Source organism: Tenrec ecaudatus, chromosome 1, assembly GCF_050624435.1.
Source record: "Tenrec ecaudatus isolate mTenEca1 chromosome 1, mTenEca1.hap1, whole genome shotgun sequence".
Lineage (NCBI taxonomy): Eukaryota > Metazoa > Chordata > Mammalia > Afrosoricida > Tenrecidae > Tenrec > Tenrec ecaudatus.
In genome coordinates, this window is record NC_134530.1 from 212,774,837 (window position 1) to 212,800,661 (window position 25,825).

Below are 25,825 nucleotides of genomic sequence, written 5' to 3' on the forward strand. Positions count from 1 at the left end.
CTGTGTTCTATCATTCCTATGCCTTCTCCATCTTTAAAACTAAGTTTTTCACTATTCTTATAATTCGTACTTAGGCAGGCTTCCCATCTATTTATATACGTAAATTCAAGAATAAAAATATTATTTTACTTTTTTTCTTCCAATTAACTTTTTTGTTTGTCAAAGCTACCAGTCAAAGCTTAGAGCCTAAACAAACACACATTACATGTTCTCTGCTTCATAATCTAGTATTATTTTTTCTATTTTTATTTTTAATATTTTTCTCTTGCCCTTTCTTTTTTGAATTTCAAGATCTAAACTTGTATTTCACAGTCCTTTTACTTGTCTTTTTATCTTTCTTTTCTTCTCTCTAATCATCCTATTTCCTTTACATCTTCAGAAAACCAAAAGTTGACAAAATGCTTACAATTATTTTTCCCATCAAATATTATTAGCCATTCCTCCCTCATTATAAAACAAGGCAATATTTCGGTCTAATTTCCTTTCTTTTAACCTACCAGTTACCACTACTGGATCCCTCCATTTTTTAAATTACTTTTTACTTTCTTTCCCCCTCCTCTACCACTTCTTCTTCCATTTTTTAATCTCATCCAAATATTTACTCTACCACTCTCTCCCAGATATTTAATATAAACATCTACTTTCACTTGAGTGAACCATCTAACAGAGTTAACTACTCTCACATAACCCCACCTTCCTAACACTCCTAATAGCTACACCAATATGTCAATGAAATAACAGAAAACATTGATTCACATTGATTCACACACACAAATACCAAAAAAAAAAAAAAAAAAGCAAAAACATGAAAAACAGACACAAATAACCAAACCTAAATGAAATGCCTGAAATTGAACAGACTATGAAATTACCAGAAATTTTATTTTTAAACAGTGATGCACTCATGCAACAGATTTAAGAAGACCCTGAGAGGAAAAGTGAAAAACATAGAAACGCTAGAAACTGCACTGCAGGCCATAAGAGAAAATGCCAAACAGAAATAAAAAAGTCAAATTATACATTAGCAGAATTGCACAATACTATAAAAGAACAGAGAAACAGAACTGAAGAGATGGAAATCCGAATTAGTAAGTCTGAAGACAAATCTATTAAATTCAATATAAAAGAACAAACAACATAAAAATATGCAAGAGATCATAAAAACTTTGAGAAGCTTTTTGCTGAGTTGATTTGTACGGAGCTCGGAGCTCACTGACTGCCAGAGGCAAGAGCTCTTTTGCTGCCTGGGACTAATGATACTGTTGCTATTAAGTAACTAAAGTGCAGCTGTAGCATTGTGTCACATGGGTTTCTCAAGAAAAGATTACTTCTAGCCTTTCTAGAAGTATGACTTTTTGTTGCTTTGATTACAATTGCAATACAATAAATACTTACACTCAAAAAACAAAAGAGAATCACATGAGGATAAAACAACATAATACTAAAAAATGATGGGGCAATAAAGTAAGTGCAGAAGGAAATAAAAACCCTTCTTGAGACACATGAAACACAACATATCAGCAAATGCAGTAATCAGAGACCACAGCAAATGCAGTCACCAGAGACCAATGTGAGGCAACAATCACACACGTTAAAATCAACACCATTACACAATAACTTTAAGAATAGCACAAAGACAGGAACCTCACCCTCCAATTAAAGAAGGATTTTAAAAAATTTGATGTTGGTTTCTATTGGCCAGAATTTTGCTGAGGACTTTATCACCTATGTTCATGAAGGCTATTAGTCTATTTGTTTCAGACTTTGTGTGGTCTTTGCCTGGCTTGGGTTTCAGAGTTATGCTGGCCACCTCCAATTAAATAAGTATCAAAGCAGAAATAAATGATATGAAAAAAGTATAGAAAATGTTAACACAACAAGAAGCTAGTTGTTTGAAAGGACTAACAAAATAGACCCCTGGAAAATTTGAAAAAGGAATGAAAATATGCAAATACATGGAAAATACAGTAAATAGGCAACATTACAAGACATCTAAACAAAATAAGAAAAATAACACACTACATGAAAACCTGTATCCAAACAAATACAAAAATCTGGAAGAAATTCACAGATGTCAAGAAACACATCACCCACTCAAATTAATGTGGACATATATTGAAAAACTCAGCAGATACTTTTTTTAATTAGCAATAATTGCGGCTCGGATAAACCTCACTGGCTATGATATTGTCACTGTGCAAAGCTAAAACTCAGCAGATTCTTAACAAAAAAAGAATTTAAGAATGTCATTAAGAAATTCCCACCAAGACAAGCTCAGGACCAGATGGTTTCACAGGAGAATTCTACAGAGTGTCTGAAACAAATAATATACAACTATTCAGGAACATAGAAAAATATAAAAACTCCCAAACTCTTTCCTGAAGCCAGCATAACTCTCAAACCCAAGCCAGGCAAAGATCACACAAAGTCAGAAACTGATAGATAGACAGCCATCATGAATGTAGGCAGCTAAGCCCTCAGCAAAATTCTGGCCAATAGAAACCAACAAGTTTTAAAAAAAAAGTTCACCATGGCCAAGTGGGATTCATTCTAGGGATGCAGAGATGATTTAATATTTGAAAAAAAAGTCAATATAATTCACTATGTAAACAAAGCAAGAAATAAAAATCACATTATTATATTAATATATATAGGAAAGAAAGTTGATGATATCCAATACCCAATTTTTACCAAAACAGTAAAGAAAATAAGAACAGATGGGAAATTCCTCATCATAATTAAAGGTATATATGAAAAATCAACAACCAACATCACACTCTATGGGGAAAAGCTAAAAATATTTTTGCTGAAAATATGGACCAGACAAGGATGTTCCCTATCACCACTCTTATTCATCATTGTGCTAAAAGTCTTAGCTAGAGCCCTTGCACTACAACAACAATCACAACATCAAGGGAATACAAATAGGCAAAGGGGAAGTGAAACTCTTGCTATTTGCAGATGATATGATCCTAAATATAGAGAACCCAAAAGTCTCCACACAAAGACTGGAAACAATGCTCAGAAGATGATGTCCTTGCTGGGAGTTAATGGGACACCGAGGGGACTGGGCAAATGACATAGCATGTGACACGCTGTCCCCTTACTGTAGCGACTGCGATAGAGGACATTTCTGGGATCACATGGTGGGGAAGCAGCGTGGTCTGAACCCCCCAAAATGTATCAAATCAAGAAGGGAACATACCTGGACAAACATTCTGGAGGAGAAAACAATGGGACTGACGCTTCTCGGGGGACATGGGAGAGGAGAAGGTGGGGGAAAGGAAGTGGTGTTAACAAACTCAGGGAAAAGGGAATAACAAGTGGTCCAAAATCAGTGGAGAGGAGGGTTTAGGAGGCCTGGTAGGACTTGAGCAAAGGCAATGTAACTGAGGGGAAATGCTGAAACCTAAATGAAGGCTGAGCATGATAGTGGGACAAAAGGAAATTAAAAGGAAATAGAGGAAAGAACTAGGAGGTAAAGGGCATTTATAGAGGTCTGAATACAGGCATGTACATATGTAAATATATTTATTCATTATGAGGAGGAAATAAATCTAGGTGCATATATTTATAGGTTTAGTACTAAGGTAGCAGATGGACATTGTGCCTCCACTCAAGTACTCCCACAATGCAAGAAAACTTTGTTCTATTAAACTAGCATTCCATGATGCTCACATTCCTGATATGATTCCTGAAGACAAATCAGTACATAAACAAACGTGGTGGAGAAAGCTGATGGTGCCCAGCTATCTAAAGATAAAGCACCTGGCGTCTTTTTGTTGTTGTTGCTGTTCCATTTGACTTTTTTAATTTTAGTTTTTTGGGGGTCAATTTCCAAAATAAATTCCATGAAATTATTGTAATAGTTAAAACAAAGGATCTGGCACTGTTTACCAATATGGGCAAAGAATTACAGTTTACTGCCAACATATTAAACAAAGTTTGGTTTTATTTCTAAGTATATAACAATGTCTTAACGGCTTTAAGATAATCAAGCAGCCATGTAGCTCAGGAGCAACAAAGCCCACTATGGTAGAAGCACAGGAACCTGTGTGATCATGAGTTGTGGAAGGAATCAGGTATTAGGCATTGAAGAACAAATAATCATATCATTGTGTGCCCACCTCCCCAATACGATCACTAAAGACAAATGGGTGCATAAGCAAACGTGGTGGAGAAAGCTGATGGTGCCCGGCTATCAAAAGATAAAGCTTCCAAAGTCTTAAAATCTTAAAGGTAAACAATTGACCATCTAGCACAGAACCATCAAAGTTCAAATGGAAGAAACACATCAGCCTGTGTGATCACAAGGTGTCAAAGCAATCAGGTCTCAAGCATCAAGGAATAAAAATCACATCATTGTGAATGAGGAGGAGTCTGGAGTGGGACCCTAAAGGCCATTTGTGGGCTACTAGACATCCCCTTATAAAAGGGTTATGAAGAGTAGACGAGCCAGTCAGGGTGCAGTGTAGCAATGGTAAAACATACAACTTTCCTTTAGTTTTAAATGCTTCCTCCCCACCAATTATCATGATCCCAATGCTACCTTATAAACCTGGCTGAACTGGAGGATGTACACTGGTACAGATGGGAACTGGAAAAACAGGGAATCCAAGACAGATGAACCCCTCAGGATGAGTGGTGAGAGTGGCGATACTGGGAGGGTGGAGTAAAGGTAGGGTAGAAAGGGAGAACCGATTATAAGGATCTACATATAACCTCCTCTCTGGAGGGCAGACAACAGAAAAGTGGGTAAAGGGAGACGTTGGACAGTGTAAGATATGGCAAATTAATAATGCCTTGTAAATTATCAAGGGTTCATGAAGGAAAGATGAGTGGGGAGGGAGGGGAAAATTAGGAACTGATGCCAAGGCTCAAGTAGAAAGGAAATATTTTGAGAATGATGATGGCAACAAATGCACAAATGAGCTTGACACAATAGTTGTATGTATGTATTATCATAAGCGTTGTACAAGTCCCCAATAAAATGTTTTTTAATTACATGAATAATGAGTACAAGGATGAAGAAAATGTTCTAAAATTGATTGTAATGATGGCACAACTCTTCTTGATATGACTATTGAATTGCATAATATGTGCCAATAAAATAGTTTTTAAAAAGGAACCAAATCGTATTCTGAATTTTTGTTATTCCATCCCTTAAGTCTTGAATTTCCCTTTGGTGTGCTGCCTTTATCTCCTCTATCATTTCACTGTTTTTTTCTGTATTGCTTCCCTAATATCCCGTATGACTCCAAGCAGCATTCTTAAAATTTCTTTCTGTGGCAGGTTAATATTTTCTTCATTTATGCACATTGTTAGGTTCATGACTTCTTCCAGCAATGTCTTCTGCTTCTCCTGCTTTTTTTTTTGTTGAGGCTGTTGCGGCTGGTTGCTGTTTTTATGTTGTTTTAGAGTAGCCCAGAACCATCTTCCAAAGTCAAAGAGCACTGGGTTTTCTCTTGGACGACTCATATGAATGCTTCAGTGAACTACCTGCAGGTAGTTGCACTGAAGGCTCAGGATACTGCTGTATCTTCCTTTAGCTTCAGTCTTACCCTAGATAACCAGTATTGCATAATTTGGAATGTGAGTTCGATAGTCCTCTCATGGGACGCTGGTCAAGTGGTTGTGGACCCACGAGGGTGGCATTTCACTGCTTAAGCTCTAAGTAAGGCACAGTGGTTTGTCTCCCCGTACTTGTAGTGCCTCAGGTGGCATGTGGTATATTTGCCTTCAACTGGAGTGCTCCGGAGGGCGTGTAGGTGTACCCTCCTTGGTGTAGAGCACTGTAGATAGCAGGTCAAATTACCCTAGTCGGAGAGATCACCATCGAGGTTGGGCGGATGTTCTGCAGCAATGTGGAGCACCACCAATGGTGGACAGGAGTTCTCCCAGTCACTTGTAGGGCCTCGGAGTGCAGGCTGAAATTCCCCCAGCCATTTGAAGGGGAGATCTTCCAGCTGCTTGGGGTATGGAGGAGGACAGGTGTGATTTCCCCAGCTGTGTATAAAACCAACAAGTGCGGGTGGGAGCTCCTCAACTGGGCCGTCAGAGTTGTCCTAGGTGGAGGGAAGAGGCCTGGAGGCTGATAGAGGCATGTGAAAGGAAAGAGAGGGATAAGAGAAGAAAAAGAGAGAAAGGAGAAAAGCAAAGGAAAAAATAAAAAGATAGCTGAGCCCCATGCTGTGCTGTGTGTAGCACTGTCACTGGGGGCAAGCAGGAGCTCTCAAACTGGGTGAGCAGAGATGCCACAGATAGAGTGTAGGGGACTGGAAACCAGCAGTAGAATGTGGAAGAAAGAGAGGGAGTGGAGAGACAAAGAAAAGAAGACAGGAGAAGAGGGAAAAAAAGAGAGATAAGCAAGAAAAGAAGAAAGAAGGGGAAAAATACAACTGTGTTCACTAAGATTGACTTTGTTGGTAAAGAGAGAAGAGAAAAATAAAGAATAAAGAGATAGCTATTCCCCGATTGCCTGAATGTGAGACTGGAGGGTTTGAAACTGCCCCAAGACAGCAGGTTGGTGTACCCTTTTAGGGCACGGTTCCAGTGGTGCTGGGCGGAATCACCCTAGTTGGCAAGATCACCTTAGAGGCCCAATGGAGGTTTCCTCAGTAGCATAGAGTGCTGTAGATGGATCTCACAGCTGCCTCATGTGGAGTACAGCACTCCCATAGAGGGCAGGCTGGAGTTCCCCATGCTATTTGGGTTGAGTTGCCCTAGGTGGAGGGGAGGGGCCTGGAAGCCAGCAGTGGCTTATGATAAGAAAGAGCGGGAGAGAAGAGGAAAAAGAAAGACAAAGAGGAAAACGAAAGAAAACAAAACTGGGCTTGTTAAGACCGACTGTGGTGGTAAAGATAGAAGGGTGAGAGAATAAAGAGGGAGCAAATAGAGTGGTTAGTAAGAAGATAACCGAGGCTTGATTGCCTTACCATGGGGCTGGAGTAGTTCCAACTCTGCCCCAAGGTATTAGGTGGTGTGCCCACTTGGTGTAGGGTCCCACAGTGCTGTGCAAAATCACCCTGAAGGCAAGATCACAGAAGAGGCCAGGCGGCAGTTCCCACAGCGGTGTTGAGCGCTAGAGTTCACTGGTACAGCTGCCTTAGGCTGCATGTAGCACTGCAGCGGGGAGCATACTCTGAATTTTTGTCAGAACAAATTCAACCTTAAAAACTGCCTTCTAAACAAAACTTTCTTTTAAGAAAAAGATTCAAAATCCATTTATTAAAGACTTAATATTTTGCAAATCATTATTATTTAATATTTATGGTAACCTTAACCAAGGAAAATATTTTTATTTTCACCCTTTAACAGGCAACAAAACTAGGGTTCATCTTGTTTACTTAAGCCTTCATTCATTATGCCCAAATATTGTTTAAATTTTAATCTTTAAGCTAGTGTTCGTATAAGTATCACTTCCCTTAATAATTTTTACACCGTCTCAATATATGGCCTGATAAAAATTTGTAAAAAATAATTTTACTAAATGATTATAAAAATACAGTTGTACTTTAGTTTCTTAAAGATAAACAATTGGCATTCATTGCATGCTCATACTTTATAGGAAGCTGTTAAATAGTAATTGAAATACATATTCCCATTTCGTTTTACAAAATTTTCTACAAAAGAACTTCTGGTGTTTCTATTTTCTAATTGAGCAAACAGACCTAAGACGTTAAATGAATTGTTCAAAGCCTTGCCTCTGTTAATATTGTAAAATTGAGACTTAAATCCATGATCGGTAGAATAACAAAAGCCTAAGATTCAGGAGTGCATTTCCATCCCAAGTTTACAAGGACATCTTATCTTCCCAATAAAAACATCTTTGAGCTCCTCATATTCCGCTCTCTCGCTTTCCCTCCACCCCCTATGCCCCCTTGATAATTTATAAATTATTCTCCTTTTTTGGTGATGTTTTACACTGACTGCTGTATCATTTCACCTACTTTTCTGCTGTCTGTCCCCCTGGGATGGGGGCCATATGTCGATCATTGTGATCAGTTCACCCTGACCCTCCCCCTGCCCCACACACACACACCCTTACCCTCCTAGTATCACTGCTCCGCTTATTGATCCTGAGGGGTTTATCTGTTCTGGATTCTCTGTGTTTTGAGCTCTTATCTGTACCAGTGTACCTGCTCTGGTCTAGTCACATTAGTAAAATAGAATTGGGATCATGATAGTGGGGGATGGGGAGAGGAAGCATTAAAGAATTAGAGGAAGTATTGTGTTTCATCAATGCTATATTGCACCCTGACTGTTCGTTCCTTCCTTGTGGCCATTCTATATATTTGGGTCACCACTCTGCTCTCCCCATCATTCCCATTGATATGCTTTTTGTGTATATGATGTCAAAATAATGGGAATTAAGATCCCCCTTTTTGTTTATATGATGTTATAAGTTTTTTGTTTGTTTTTATGATGTTAAAATAATGTGGATTAAGATCTAATGGCCAACATCATCATTCATCCTATTCACTGCAAGAAAACAATATTCTTAAAACACAAGTTGTTGTTACGGTCTGTAATCCTTGGCATTTGTTCAGATGTATAATGAAACGAGGCAAAGCAATCACAGTTTTATTGCAATTTCTTTTCCTCGCTGTGTTTTTATCCAATGAAAAACATTTTCCTGCTTTCTTTAAAGCAATGCAGTTCTAAATCTCACAGGATTTTAAGACAAATATGAGAACTCCTAGAATGCGAAAGCATTGCTTACACTCATCTCCAATAAATACGTTTATAATAACCCAACGGGGTGGGGGTCTCACTTCTATTTCTATGAAACCCTGGGGGCACAATGCTTAAGTGCTCACCTGCCAACTGAAATGTCAATGGTGTGAACCCGCACACCATTCCACAGGAGGGAAGACTGGAAATCTGCTCCATGAAGATTACATACTCGAAGACCTATGGATAGTTCTACTCTGTTATGTAAGATCATCATAAATACCAGAGCTGACTGGTTAAGATCCATCCAAATTATACAGGCCAAAACACTAAAGGAAATCACATGCTTTACAGAGGATAAAAGGCTTTAAGGTAAATGTTATGCCGGTAGACTCTCTGCAATGGCCAGCATCTACCATAGTACTCAGAAAGCTAGGGCTAATGTGTACTTCTGGAGTTTAATAAATATTTATGTGTGAATATGCATGTTAAAATTAAATGAGCCTAGAGCTAATGTCTAAACAAGCCAGAAACAAAAAGCTAACTTTTAAAGGAAATAAAATATAAGCAAAAATCTAAAGTAGCATTTTCCAATCCTGACAGGGAAATGTAAGACTAACTAAAAAGATTTTTAAAAAATTAAAGAAGACTTGGAAACAACTCAAATCATTTAAATAAAAATCTATTGGATCAATCATTTAGAAAACTTTCAATAAAATAATGACACGAGGCCAAAGCAGAGAGCCGTTGATTTAAGTTCTTTGCTATATATTTGGGTGGGGAATGAATGGTGGTGGTTGTGGAATGGTGAAATAAATTATGATGTAATTAATGGGAAGACTAGCAGCTTTAAAACGGCAAATTAAATAACAATGATTTCAGGGTTTTCTTATCTGAAGGGTAAAATTTCTCAGTATTTCCCGTTTTTGTTTTTCTTTTTAGCTCAAACATAATATTCTAATAGGCAAGCATTTTAAGGATGAAAGCACAGCTTCTAAGGGAAATACTTTTTTTGCTGACACATAGCTAACATTGATTCCTTTTACTAACTTGACACTTCAGATGATTAAGATAAAATGCTACATCACAAACAACAAGGGTTTTAGACTTCAAAAGAATAAATAAATTACTGTCAGAATCAAAATTAGTTCCTTTCTCTTGCACAAGCACTTAGGAACAAAATCAAGCAACGTTTTACTGTTCAATTTCCCAACACCTCAAAGTACATTCCTGTGCGATCAATTATTTTGAAAGCAATATTGTTTCCATCAACAACAAACAAGAGAGAAAAAAACTCACGTGCATTATTATCTGAAATTATCTAAAAGTCAACCCTCCAGTTAAAGTTATTTACATATACCTGAGCACATTTTAACTGTGCAGCAAGTTTATATACCCACCAAAAGTCAAAAGAAGGCTGTTTTTCTATATGAAACAGAAGATATGGTATTGGAAACCTGTCCCAGCGTTATGAACAGTCTATTTAGGCTTAATTAGATATCCGGTAGCTTCAGCTCTTAGAAAGACTAAATTAGGTAACAAAGTGGAAACTCAACCCCCAAACGTTCCCTTGTTACAGAAGAACAGAATATCCTTATCAAAAAAACCCAGGCAAGAAGGAATTCATTTTCTGTTCTACATCATCAAGCTTGTGCTAATTCCCCACTAACTTGAGTAGCATGATTCTCCACAATCACAGTGGAGTTTTAAAAATTCAAAGGATCTCATCTGAGATGAAACTTACCCACAAATTTGATATGGAATTTATTTTCAGGCTTTAATATCTGGACATATAAAGGGCAATTTGGAGCAAAATCTTTGACAGCCCATGCTCTCAAAATCGTTTGATGATCCTGAAATGATAGACATCAGAAGATAATGAAATATATCTATAAGTTTATCATGTTAAAAAAATCAAACAATTAGTTACTTGCTCACATAAGTGGTTTACCAGTAAACATAGACAGTAATTGTGAGGGTCTATCTCTAGGGATATTTTTGTTTCTGCAAAAAGAATGTCACATAATCTGTATTTCATTCCATGCTAGTAATCAATCATTAGAATATCAGCAGTGGTCAGCAGAAGAGTTGCGGTTGGTTGGTGCCTTCAGTAGATTCTAACAGGACTACACTCTACCCCGCCTGTGCAGGCCAGAACAGCACCACTTCGGAGTTTCTAAGCGGTGATCACTGTGCATGCAGGTCACCAGGCCTGTCTTCAAAAGTGCTCCTGGGTGGTTCGTAGGGGTTGAACGGTCCCTACAAATCAGAAGCCTTCAGGAAATCAGTAGAATGAATGGTTTTTAATGGCAATTCCCATAGAGAAAAAGCAAATATAGGGCTATGATTTAAAATATGTCAAGAGAGTTAGAAGATAGGAAATCATTGCCATGACGAAATGCGTAGTGGGTATATTAATTTATTTTTTATATTTGATTTCTGATCTTTCTAATATTATCTCTTTTTTTAAATCTTTCACTCTCTACTTACAGATTTAAGAGATGAAATCTATTGACCAAAACGCTTGATAAATGCTGAGGCTGGAAAGGAAAAACCACACTTAACATAAATTATTACACATAGCAGTAAACCATAAAAGTATTCTTTATTAAAGTGAATAAATCAGGATAAATTATTAGAACAATATTCCATAGAGTCAGCCTCCTAAAAAGGAAGCCCCAGCTTGCTTTTTAGTACCAAACCAAATTCACATCCATGGGGTCACTTCTGACTCAAAGCAACCCTATAGTGCAGGGTAGACAACCCTGAGTGTTTCTGAGTCTGTAACTATTTATATGCAGAGAAGTCTCCACCTTTCTGCCTTGGAGGTGCTGGTGGGTCAAACTACTGACCTTGTGTTTAGCAACCCAACAGGCAACCACTATGCCACCAGGGCTCCTTACTATAGTACAGAGGGGCTAATGCTCCTATAACATATTGGCCAGAAGTACTAGGGAAAGATGCGCAGAGTATACAGAGTCTCTAGATACTGAGTACAGTTTATCAACAATGCAGTGCGCGAAACTATAAATTCAGTATACGGTTGAAATACAAAAGAATGCAACATAACACAATATCTACGATATTATGCTAAATTACACAATATATTCTTAAGAGAGAGAGAAAACACTAGATAAAAACAGCTAGATAGGAACGTTCGAATGATGAGAAAATGGCGCACCGCAGCTCCTGCAGCCTCTGTAATCTATACTCCAGCCATGATCTTCCTAGCTCTAGTCTCCAAGGCTGCTGATAGAGAACAGTTCATCTAGAACGTTACTTCCTGCTAACCCCTATTCAATCATGGAGTCGCTACTAAAAAAGGAACTTTCTTTAGGAGCACTTTCCGTATGACTGCCTACAATATGTTAAAAATCTGGACTAATTGTTCTCATTGCATTCTCTAATGAGCTCTCATTGCATCGCTGTTACTACTGCATCACCCCAAAGGTACTGTGACTCCATTCCTTAAACTGCGGCTCCCTCTGACTTATCCCTAGCACCTAGAGTGTACAAGATGAACAATGATCTGTAGGGATGTGCTGAGCAGAGAAACCATCAGCAATTATTTCAGTTAAATGAGTGACGGCATGAAGACTTTATTCAAAAGGTTCACAAGTATGGCTTGTAATATTCATACGTTGTGCCTTCCCAAGATATGAGAATCAATGATCCAAATGAATGAAGTCTTATGTGTGACAGAAAAAGGCAGCAGCATACTGGGGCAATATTGTGGAATGCAATTAAAGTCATGTTCACCTTCTGTTACTATACCAGACAATATCTATTCTATAGCATCTGCATTGGAGTAATTGTCGGTGATAGAGACTCACTACTCTTTTTGTTTGAAAGCCTTTCTAAAATCTTAAATGTTAAAACCTTTCCACCATGGTTGACCCTATTGATATTAGAAATATTGATGACAGATTCTAGCACTGTAGCTAAACACAAGCCAGCAAAGTATGTCAATTTGACAGATAAGTCGTGGAAAAAAACTGATGGTAATAAATTGTAATTCATGTAAACCTTTTGACACTGAAAAACATACCCTAAGTATAAAATCTTATTCCCTATCTTAATCCCTTTGAGTCATGTACTCATCTATGGACAATACATAAAGCAGTGTGCCATGGTGCCCAAAGTCTCACCAAACTCACTGAGGTATGATTGTCAAATAATAATAAAGAGACAATTCTTTCAGCAATTCATAAAGAGGTTGGGCTAACCGAAAAGCATGCAAATGGAGCCCGATGGTAATCATCTATCACAGATTTACTGAATGATATCTTAGGGCAGATTAAAATTAAGTTAAACTTGTAGCTTCAAGGAGTACTTGTAAGTTTTAAAATACTGTGGTTTTATAAATTGGCCAGAAAAAAGTTACTGAGAACAGATATTTATATAAATTTACATTTGTATAAAAAGAAAGATAAACTTGTAGAAACTCCATAAATAAGGTACAGTTTATTAGAGAAAAATTTAGTGATGTTTGACCTGGCCCCAGTTCAATGCTTTTGTCTCTTTGTTGTACTTTTTTCTCTTTCATTTTAAGGTGTCATACATACCTAGCCCTAGGGAGACATGCTGGAGCTCCATGTACTTTGTTTTCTTTTGTTTCAACCTTGTAATTCTATTATAATTCATAATAAATTGAAAAACCTATGCTGTTTTCCTTTTGAAGTTAGAAATTAACTTACTTACCTTTAAAAGACAGAACTTGCTAACTGTATGCGCAGCTGAAATGTGGATAAACCCTCCAAACAAAGGGAACTTGCTGAGAGCCAGACGCCCACATAAATTGTTGATTGCTCCAGGAGGTACCCTCCACTGAGATGACCAGATTTCCAATTAGTGTTGGTTCTTTTGTGAAACTCCCCACTTTTTGCTTATTAAACACCTTTTGACCCATTGCTCAGAGAAACAGGGTTTGTAAAACTGAATGCATGCTGTCTCCTTGAATATCAATTATCAACTGATTGTCTCCCTCTCCCTTCTACCTCTGTTTTGTGATAGGGCGTATTTAGAACAGGTTGCTAGAATCACTTGTGTTTTGTAAACAATAGTGCAAATGATTATGTATTAAAGCATTTCAATGTACCAAATGGATGTGCTTGAAAATTAAAGAACAAAGAAACAGTTTTTTTCAATCGTAGTTTCATCTCTAGATTTTTCATGCTGTCCAAAAGGAGCAGCAGATAGAAAGTATTAAAATTGAGGCTCAGTGATTACTTTCTTGTCTGATATTTCATACGTTCCAAAATGAATGTAATAGTAAAAAAGTTAGCGTTATTGCCATTTATGTGAAAAACTAACACTCATGTTTTTTCTTCTTCTGACAGTAGCACTCTCTTTAAAGTCAGAAAGAGTGCCATTTAACTGCTAGCTTTGTCAGCTACTAGCCGCACGTTGTTAAGGAGGTTACACAAAATGCACCAGTCTTGGTGTATTAACCTATACATTAGAAATATTAATTACTTCCTTACAAGGTTGTGTGAGAAATATATAAATACATAGGTATATAAATTCTTCATCCATCCACTCATCTAGTATCTTCATGATCTGATAGTCTGCATTAAAAACCATAAAAATATTATTTTTCATGTTACTGACACATAGCTGACTATAATGAACACCCACCCAAGGACAAGGTAAGCATAATGGTGTTTGTGATGGCTAACAATATGGCAACTTGGCTGGATGATAGCCCTCCATGATTTCAGTGATGGAATGATGGGATTTGGCATCTGTGTGTGATGCGCTCATCCTCCATTCGTTGGTCTGTTGTGTCTATCCTCCATTTTTGTATGATATAACTTTGCACAATGACCTGGTCTTTGGAATTTAATGATGCCTATGAGTGAGGAGATGGCATGCTGGTATGTAGTAGTTGGATAGATTCAGACACAGCACTATGTGACAGAACAATGGTAAATAACAGGGAAACTCTGATGTGCTTATTTTCTGTTTTACTTCTATGGAGCCAGAAGACTAGAACAGAAAGTTTCCAAGACATCGAAAAGAGTCAAGAAAGCTTTATCAATAATTCATATAAAATGCATAAGCCTAAGTCAGCAAATGCAGTTATGTCAGTATTTAAAGAAAATACATCTAGAAGGCAAATCTACTCATTGCATATATTAGTGATTCAGAGCACATAAACAGTTCTGGATTGATCTTTAAATTGAATTAAGAATACAACAAAAACATTAACAGTGTCAGAATATGCTTTATTATGATACAACCTTCTAGTCATTCATTATAGCTCACTAATTTTAAACCAATACATTTGAGTTACACAGAAACAAGACTTGTACTTCAGAAGTCCTTCTTAATCCCAGCTCCTAGGCAAAGATCCCTTTATGCTAATATATTCCTCATTAGAGCTACAACTTCATGCCACGGTTCACTGCTGTGTCTCACAGCAAGCATTTTCAAGATTAGAGGATTGCAAAGGTTTTATAATAATTGATTAACATTAAGGGATGTCTGGGATATAGAAAGTGGGAATCTTTGTATACTAGCAGCTGTTAAAATGAAATTGACCACATAAAGATCAATATTTTGGTTATTAGTAAGTGAAAATGGCTGGCCCTGGATATTTTGAGTGCAGAAATCTTATGGCTTACAGTACCTGGAATGACAAATTTAAGAGGAATGATGTCATAGTCGTTAAAAAAAAAGGTTTCAAGATTTATCCTGAAACAATTCTGTGGTAGAACAATATCAATTAAGTCCACTTAATACAACTATTATTCAAATCCACACACCAACCACAAAGGCTAATTATGAAGAAACTAAAGAATTCTACCAATCTATTCATTCTGAAATTTATGAAACATGTAATCAAAATCCATTAACGATTACTGTTGATTGGATTGCAAATGTTGAAACAAAAAGAGATAGGTAGTTACAAACCAGGGCCTCATGACAGAATAACAAACAAACAAACAAAAATATTGCATGATAGAATTTTACAAAGCTAAAAGCAAAATCAATTACTGCTTTAAACAAGATAAAAGACCATGATAAATATGAACTTCACCATGTGGAGCACACGGGAAATAAATGGAGTAAATCTGTGGGAGAAGTTCAGTATCAGCCAATATAAGGCCAGGAGTAGACTGTGGTTAAAAAACAGAGAAAGCTCATATGTAAATTTTAGTTAGAGCTAAAGACAATTAAAACAAGTCTCTCGCCACCATCAAGTCAATTCCAAATCATAGAGACCCAACAGGAGATCATAGAACTGTAGCTCTTGATTTTCAAGACTGTAAATCTTTACAGGAGAAAAAAACATCAGATTCTCCCTTGATGTGGCTTGTGGTTTTGAGGTTCTGATCTTGTGGTTAGCAACCAAAGAATGGCCTTGAACGTATGGCTCCTGTATTTAGAGATCATCCCAACAACAGCTTTGACACATGGAGCAACAGTGACCAAACACCTGACAAGTTGTACAATGACAAGAATATCAAGCACAAAGAAAGCAAAGTTAAAAAAGACAAGAAATAATGAAGATCAAAGTGGATGTCAGAAGAGATTCTGAAAACTGCTATTTAATACAGAGAATTAGCTAGAACAAAGAGCTGAAGAAACGATTTCAAAGGGCAGTTTAAGAAGACAAAGTAAAATATTGTAATGAAATTTGCAAAGATCTGGAGTTGAGAGTCACAAAGAAAAAACAATAATAAGCAGCATTTCTCAAGTTGAAAATAAAACTGAAGATAAAATGAAGTCTTGAATTTCAGTACTGAAACATTCGATGAAAAAATTTTCAATGATGCAGGAATAATCAAGACAAAATGGAAAGAACACATAGAATCCCTGTACAAAAGGAATTGGTTGAAGTTCAAAATTTTCAAGAAGTGCACTTGAACAAGAACCTATGGTACTAACGGAAGAAGTTCAAGCTACACTAAAATAATTAGCAAAACAAGACTCCAAGAACTGACAGAAGAATACAAATTGACATGCTTCAACACACGAATGCGAGTGTGAGTTGGAGTAAAGCTACCAAGGCAACTAGTAGAACAGACTCAGATCTTTACCATTCTAAACAGGTAACCCAACAGAATGAATAAAGTATCAAGTGATACCAATAATATCATAGCATTAGTGATAATACCAGTAATAAGGGTGCCGAGCAAGGGATAATCATAGTTGACATCTGACAGATCTAAGCTGACAACAGAGAAAAAAACAGAAATATATTTACTTTTGTTTTCTTTTAACTATGCAAAGACAGTTGCTATGCGAATCATAACAGACTATGGAAAACATTATGAAGAATCAGAACGCTTAATTGTGTGTATGTAGAACCTGTACATAGATCAAGAGGCATTTATTCAATTAGAACAAGGAAATCTTGCATGGTTTAAAAGCAAGACAGAGAAATAGTGGCTGGGTGGCATCATTTTCATATACTTTTTCAGTCTGTATACTTTTAGCAAATAATCTGAGACAGTGAACTTTATGAAGGAGAATACGGCATCAGGGTTGATAGAAACATACTAACAGCTATCCAAATGCAAATGGCACAAACTTACTTGCCGAAATCTAGGAGTCGAGCCATTTGACGAAGACCAAAGAGTGCATGCAGTTGGACTGCAACCGGTGCAAAGCTAGTAAATATCTTCTCAACATGACCGATATCATCATGATAAATGAAGGGAAAAACAGATTAATAAAGGATTCACTTTCCTTGGATCCATGATCAATTCTCATAGAAACATTTGTCAGGAAATGAAAACATACTGTGATGGGGAAATGTGCAGCACAAGGCAAGGCGTACATGAACCAAATCATAGTATTCTCAATCAACTCCTATTCACGTGAAAGCTGAAAACAGAGTAGGAGAGGCTGGAGAAGAATCGTTGCATTTAAATTATGGTGTGGGTAAAGAATACTAGAAGCACCATGGACTGGCAGACCGATTTAGATGTAATAGAGCCCAAATATTCCTTAGGAGCCAGGACAGCAGGATCCCATGCCATGTACTTGGCTATATTATCAGGGTAGCTCGGTCCCTGAAACATTACTTAGTAAACTACAAATGCAGTGGAACAGAGGAAACCCTTAACTAGGTGAATTGACATAGTGGCTGCAGGAACACGTTCATGACGCTGAGTGTAGAACAGCACTTAGCCATTCTTCCCATGCTTCTGTTCGCAACCTATTCCACCTCCCCACACCTTCCCGGGTTCATGGGGGAAAAAAATCCCTACTGTTAGGTCTTTCAGAGCTAGAACAAGACCTTTAATTAATAGATTTATTGAGAGAGGTAGGTTTGTATGGAACAGGAAATCAAAGGAAATGAAGTGAGTTTAGAATAGCCAGATAATGAAAGGCCCTCTGTCAAAAGCCAGAGAATTAGCTAACCTAAAAGGTATAAATAAAGTCCATGATGGCCGCTGTTACAGTGAGGAAGAGAAAACTAGGTTTAATACAGACCCACTAAAAAACTTCAACTGAGGCTGACGAGGAAGGAGTTAATGTGGTGTTCTCTGATTGCAGTCACTGCCTGTGGTTTTATTGTAGAGAAAGACTTATGGCAGACCCAGTGGTGAAGAAAGAAAGAGCTGGCAGATAAAAGCGGAGAACACTTTGTTCTATTAAACTGGCATTCCATGAAGCTCACCTTCCCAAGAGGATCACAGAAGGCAAAGCTGGTGCATAAGCTGGTGATGAAGAAAGCTGATGGTGCCCAGCTATCAAAAGATATAGTGTCTGGGGTCTTAAAGCCTTGAAGATAAACAAGCACTCATCTAGCTGAGAAGTAACAAAGCCCACATGGAAGAAACACTCCAGCCTGTGTGATCACACGAGGTGTTGAAGGGATCAGGTATCAGGCATCAAAGAACAAAATAATCATATCTTTGAGAATGAGGGGGAGTGCACAGTGGAGACCCCAAATCTATCTGTAGGCAACTGGACATTCCCTTACAGAAGGGTCGTGGGGAGGAGATGAGCCAGTCAGGGTGCAGTATAGCAACAATGAAACATACAACTTTCCTTTAGTTCTTTAATGCTTCCTTCCCCACCCCTCTCCGCACTATCAGGATCCTAATTCTACCTTATAAATCCGGCTACACCAGAGGATGTATATGGGTACACATAAGAATGGAAACATAGGGAATCCATGACAGATAAATCCTCCAGGACCAAAATGAGAGTAGCAATACCAGGAGGGGAAGGAGAAGGTACAGTAGAAAGGGGCAACTGATCACAAGGATCTATATATAGCCCTCTCCCTGGGGGACAGACCACAGAGAAAAGGGTGGAGGGAGACATCATCAGTGTAAGACATGACAAAATAATAATAATTTATAAATTATCAAGGGTTCATGCTGGGGGGGGGCGGGGAAGGAGGGGGAAAATGAGGAGCTGATACCAAGGGGTCAAGTAGCAAGAAAATATTTTGAAAATGGTGATGGCAACAAATGTACAAATGTGCTTGACACAATGGATGGATGTATGGATTGTGATAAGAGTTGTATAAGCCCCCAATAAAATGATTTTAAAAGGAAAAAAATAAAAACAAAAAGAATAGGAGAAAAGAACAACAGAGAGAGAGAGGGAGAGAGACCTGCCTCTTCTGACAGCAGAATCAAGAGAGAACAGTACAAGATTGAACAAAGGATCAATTCCGGTATTTGGCATGTCTATAACTCTTAGACAGGAGGGTTCCCGCTCATCTTTCTGGTTGGTGTTGGTAGCTCCAATTGGCTAGGCATGTATGTCACAATCAGGCAGGAAGACGGGAGAGTAAACCTTGTAAAACGAAGAAATGTCTGCTGTTGTCCTTGGTAGGGCTGCCATGGAACCCTAGGCCTACATGTCAGCAACCACGTGACCCCCGCCTGATTCAAACGTGCCAAACAGAATGATACACAGTGCTTCCCACACTTAGCTATTAGCCACTGTGTTATCTGGGTACTTTAGAGAAACAACAACACAAAAAATCACAGATATGAGTTTATAAAGGTTAAGTGCACATCAAGAAAACATGCCAACCCAGTGCCACCCAAGCCCACAAGTCCAACATAAACCCATTAACCCATATGTCCAACACCAATCCACAAATTCCTTCTCCATCTCACAAAACACACGCAACGATGCCAACTGCAGGAGGAAAGCCGAGTCCATGAATGTGTAAGTATCTCAGCGCTGGCAGGGGGTCTCCACATGGCTACTCTAGCACCCAGGGCTGCATCAGGCTAGGTCCATGTGTCTTCTCATCAGGGATGTCTTGCAGGAAGTGAGCCTTGCAAGCTGAGGCAGGGAACTGGCTAAGACAGCTGCACTTTGGTCCAACCATCAGAAAGCAAGAGACCCAAGTACTAGAAAGATGAGCCATTTATCTCTCTGAGCCATTTATCAATCTGCCCTTCATTAACCCCACAAGTGTTTATTGGCCAGGTTGGCACAATAAACTAACTACCTCAGCCACTTGTCCAGAAGGTATATTAGTGTGTGATTCCTTTGTTTGAGGCTTCTCCATTCTGTTCCTCGGATCTCCCTCTGTTCTGCTTTTTGCTCTCTCTTCCTCCTCCATTTCCTTTCTCCATACTGTCTGGAGAAGCCCAGCAGGACTCATTTGCTAACAAAGCCTATGTATTAGTCTAGGTACTTTAAAGAAACAAATCCACAGAAACTCATGTATGAGAGAGAATTTTATATAAAGGTTAAGTGTGCATCCAGGAAACATCCAAACCCAGTGCTGCCCAAGCCCACAAGCACAACATTAACCCATAAGTCCAACACCAATCCACAAAATCCTCCTCCATCTCACAAAACAGTTGTAATGATGCCAACAGCATAAGGAAAGCCGAGTCAGTGAGCATGTAAGCATGTTAGCGCTGGCAGGGGTTTCCACATGGGTGCTCCAGGACCCAGGGCTGCATCAGGGTAAGTCCATGCGGCTTCTCCTTGGAGATATCTTGCAGGAAGTCAGCCTTGCAAGCTGAAGCAGGGAAGCACTAAGGCAGCTGCACCTTGGTCAGACCATCAGAAAGCAAGGTTCACTGAGCCATTTATCCCTCTGCCCTTCAATTAACCCCATTTGTGCTTATCAGCCAGGTTGGCACAATAAACTAACTAAGCCTATAATCTGATATTAATATTTCTGTTTTCAAAAGTTCTGTTTTCCATCATTTCGTGCCAAAACCTGTGAGGCAAGCAGAGCCAAACTAAAACAATGCTCTCTTGGTTCCAGTAGCTTCTCGTCCACCCCTCCTGGACCTAACCATGTGGGTACCTCAAAGGGATCTTCTACATTTGCTATTGCAAACCCAGCATCCAAACACCAGCTAATTCTAGGTGAGTGCACATTCAAGATTCTCCTTGTCTATTTTATGCCCATCTCTACGGCTTTTAAAGGTCAATCTTGAAAATACTTGTGCCAGGTTACAGATACTCTATGCCCCTGAGACATGGGTTGCAATCAGAGGGGACACCTTACTGGTTTTCCCCCTCACTACTCCCATTTTTGGGATCCAACGTCTAGCAGATTTTTGGAGGATGATGGGGAGTCTGTTAAACTTCTCGGGAATTCAAATTTCACTCACTCCTCACTTCGGTCCGCCCTCCCTCTACCATGGGGAGTAACCAATCTAGGCAGCTTCAAAATTCTAGTATGGGATGCCTGATCACAAATCTTAAACCTCTGGGCCTTAATTCAGTTATTAGAACAAAACATCCAATTCTTCCATGTAATAAAATCTGGTCTCAGTATAAATTGGACAGCAACTCAAAATCCTCTGAGATCTTGATAATTTTTTGTCAGTGTAACAGCAGATTCCTAGAAATGCCCTATTTGCTGTCTTTCTTTCACCCCATCTGTGTAAAAAATGTCCCTCCACCCAATTTCTTCTGGTTCAGAAAAAAAATCCCCCTCTCAGCCAATGAATCTCCATTTGACCATTTCCACCATGCTCTGCCTAAAGCTGAACTTGACATCCTGCCTCTTTCTTCTCCTTCTTTGTCTGCACCAGCTTCTTCTCCTCCCCCTTAAAATGTCTCTAACTCTTCCAGATCCTGCCACTCCTCCAATCCACTTCATAGCTTTCTGCCAACTTCTTCTCCATTGTCTCCTGCCTTCTCCCACTCCCAACTCTGCCATCTTCTGTTGTAACTCCCTACTCTCCTCTCCCTCCTTCATCTCCACCTCACATTAATTCATGGTCAGGTTTATTCCTCTCCATGAAGTGGTGGTTGCTGAAGGATTGGTTAAAGTACATATCACCTTTTCTCTTTCTGACTTATCTTTTCTGCAGAAACATCTGGGAGCTTTCGTCTCTGATCTGCACACTTATATTAAAGATTTCAAATATCACATTCAGTCTTACAAACTTACCTGGCATGATATTTATATTATTCTTAAAAATACCTTACCCCCCAAAGACAGGAAGAGAATCTGGGTAATGGCTCAGCAGAGAGGTGATCAAATTCATGCCCGGGACTTGAGTAGACCAGCGGGTTCTGGCGCAGTTCGCTGACAGGACTCTAACTAGAATTATCAACGCAGTCATGGGGACCACACTCTCTGAGATGGCATAGTTACCCACCTCAATGAGGATTTGGAAAAGGTGGTTAATATGGCAGTCAATTATGACAAGATTAGAGAAATCCTCTGGAAGCCAAAAGAAAATCCTGCCCAGTTTCTAACTCGCCTCTTGGGGGCTTTCCTTAAGTTCACCAGAGTTGACAATGCAACGCCATCTGGGACCACTTTATTTCATTCATCCATTATTCCACAGTTACCTGCTGACATCACAAGAAAACGTAAAAAGCTGGAGGAAGTTCCCCAGACTCCACAGCAAGGAGGACTTTGGGGAGTTACCTGACCTCTCCGACAAAGTATAGGAAGGATAGTGTCTTGCATAACACTTCCAGAGCCCCCAGTTCAAGATGCTTCCTTGCCAGGGTTCCTTGGCTTGACAATAGAGGATTGGTGGTGCTCAGGATCAATGGACCCACTGAGATCACCTATCTCAAGCCCAAGGTAAGAATAATCACCTCACGTAAACCTATTTCTTTCCTTTTCCGCTTATTCATTATTACCTGAACATTCAGGACAAACATTTTAGCATCAATCACTATTATAAGAGTCTAAGGTATAGTATCACAATCTCTCATTACACAACTACTTTTATGTAGCCTTTATAATGTACAATTCTCTCATCAGTTTCTAGTCATCCCTAAATGCCCTGTTCCTCTACTGGGCAGAGATATCAACCGCCCCACCACCACCCCTAGGGACACGGGTGAACTTTATTGGGCAATCTAATGGGTAGGGCAAGGTGGGGCTGCAACCCGGCAGGGTTTGGGGCTCGGTCAGGCTCTAAAAAGCTGACTTGGAGGTCTTTGGGCTGTCCTTGACATCCTTGTTCTCTGTGGTCTAGCTGACCTCACTGAAGTCCTCGCTGTCCCCACCACTATCCCTCTGGGAGGCCTCGCCTCCATTTGGCAGCAGTTTGTTCTTATTCTCAATAGGCCCCAGCACCATAAGCCTGCCTTTCTCCTTCAGCTCCAGCTGCCACCTCAGCTCATCTGCCGTCTGGGTGGGGTCGCTCTTCGTGGCATAGGCATCTTCCCCCTCGGCCCAGGACGTGGGCTCTACTCCCCTGATCTGGAAGTTGAGCGTGTTGGAGTAGAGGTGCAGAGCAGTATGGTTATGCTTCCTGACAGGCAGAGCGGCGTATTTAGCACTGAAATTCTCAGTCACAACTCGGGAGAACTGGTCCACCGGGTTCTCAGCCAGGGCAAGGCAACGGTGCAAGCGCTTCACAGCCAGCGGCATAATGTGTCCATGGGGCACGGCATCTAGGTTCTCCTCCATTTTGGCGAACATGGAGCCTCCGATCTTCTCATTCTCGTGCTGTAAGATAGCCGGGGCCAGGCGAGGCAATGATGAAAGTGGCACTTCATCTGGTAGCACTCAGAAAGCACAGCAGGTTGCAATGCCGCATATTCTTCGTGCCCTTGGGCTTCACACTGGATGTTCACGACAGCAGTGGGGGAAGAGGGGTCAAGGGCCACCAAGAGGTTGTGAGCACACAGTCAATGGCTGACACGCCTCAATGCGTCACCCTAGATAGTCTTACTAAATTCAAAACACTAGTAACTTTTCACTTACTGCGGGCTTCCCAGACCCACACTTACTGCTTCTCTTACAAGCAGCACCAGACACTCTTCCTGCCTCCATCTCCATCCAAAATAAACCTGGTATGCTGACATCCCACCAATGCACTTCTTGTACCTCCTGCTCTAGTTAACCCATGCATTTGGAATGTTGCTCAACCCTCTGTTGCCTGGGACCACCAACCCTTTTGCACCACGTTAAAAGACCCCTGAATGTTCCCCGATGTTTTTCAATAATCTCTGGCTTTTGGACACCTAAATGGCCCTAAACCTTTTTAAAAAAAGGTAAAACTGATAAAGCACAGAAAACAAGTGATGCTAGCAAATCTTGGAAGACCTATGGCCCTTAAGTATGTTTCTAGCAATGATTACAGTTATATCTGTCACCACTGAGGTATCTGCTACTCATGCTTACTGGGCTTATGTTCCTCATCTGCCCGCACTGGAAATTGTAGAATGGACTCAAACTGGTGCTGTCACATTTGTGAATGATTCTGTGTGGGCTCCAGGCCCTTGGGGAGGTGGGATAGTCATGCACCCCAAGGAAGAAGGCAAGGGATTTAATTTTACCTGTTTGAGATGTTACTTTTATGTGTGCGTGTCAGTCATAGCTGTCTATCTACTAAACCACAAGCTTGGAATAGCTGAATTATGTTTGACAACACTGATGGTAGTTCCTACATCATCATAGGAGATGCATTTACAGAAAATGAGAACTCCACCACCATGGAGGGGAGAGGAGATGTGGAAACTTGTGAAATCATGAGTTCCAAGAATTCTAAAGCCACTAAACACAAATGGCTCAAAGGAGCCCCATGTAAAAGTTTTTAGAAATGACACTGGCACAATTATTGAGTGGGGCACTCATGGAAAATTTCTTAAAAATTGCTCTGAAGAATCTGCTTTTCCAGCATGCGATTATGTCAGCAATTGCAAATGGCGCAAATCCTCCGATGGTATTGTTACCACTGGATCACAATTAATGGTGTGGGATGACGGCGACCTTGCTCCTCCTCATCCTTGATTGTTAAAATCCTAAAAAGACTCGAACAGTGGGACCTATGGAAAATACCTCCCACCACTAAACCTTTAGTAGTATATATAGGACGCTTTACTAATACTGATCAGTCTAGTTCTATATACACTTCCCATCAAAATGCAATGCAGTACATAGTATGCTGTATCAAGAGGTCCCATGTATTGACTGTTCGAAACATCTTAACAGATGGACTGTACTCAGTGCCATATGCTCTAACTGTAGACGGAATACCTTCCCTAGCCATACTGTTTATAAACCTCCCTAAAGATAGTGTCCTTATCTTACTGGCCGGCTGGATGTCTGGGTCCCAGTGCAAATGAATCGCAGATGGGAAATCAGTGGAACATCATCAGTGTTGCAGATAATGTCGGAGATGTTAAAAAGACGTCATCAATTTCTGAGTATGATCCATGCTGCTGTCACTAAACTCAAAGCAATTGCCGCCAATGCTGCTGTTGTGAGCAACATTGCATTGCAGGAAACTCTCAAAACTGAACATTTTGTACAAAAGTGGCAAGCAGACTCACCACCAAGGGGACCACAAGCAAAGAGAGATGACAACTATGAATAACAAATGGTTGAATTGCAACACACTCTTCTCTGGCTAGGAGATAAGATTATGGGCTTGCAAAATTAGTTAATACCGAATGAAATGTGATTAGAAAATTACTGATATCTGCGTAACTCCTTATCCATATAATGTAAGCTTACATGATTGGGATCTAATTAGAAATAATTCACAGACATTTAAGGAAACATTTCTTTAAATTTATATCAGCTAAAAAGGGAAATTTTCAACACATATAAGGATGAGTTAAAGGCATCCCTTAACATAACTCTGGTGTAAGTAAACAACTGGTAGATGGTGTGTTGTGGCTAGATCCATGTGCCTGGGTCCAAAGCATTTTACATAATGTAATTTCTAGCCTAACTGTGCTACTCTTGGTCATAATGTTGTTCTTATAATGACACGCT

At 39.5% G+C, this 25,825-nt stretch overlaps 1 protein-coding gene and 2 pseudogenes across 1 annotated transcript in view; all 3 read right to left on the bottom strand.

The window, feature by feature from the left end:
* Positions 1-25,825, bottom strand: part of KCNT2 (potassium sodium-activated channel subfamily T member 2) — a 486,995-nt gene that overhangs the window by 178,964 nt on the left and 282,206 nt on the right. The window contains exon 13 of the mRNA XM_075540516.1: positions 10,418-10,526. Coding sequence (XP_075396631.1) covers positions 10,418-10,526 — 109 coding nt within the window. The remainder of the gene's footprint in view (positions 1-10,417; positions 10,527-25,825) is intronic.
* Positions 2,032-2,205, bottom strand: LOC142438121 (U4 spliceosomal RNA; annotated as a pseudogene).
* LOC142429504 (N-alpha-acetyltransferase 10 pseudogene) lies at positions 23,012-23,639 on the bottom strand (annotated as a pseudogene).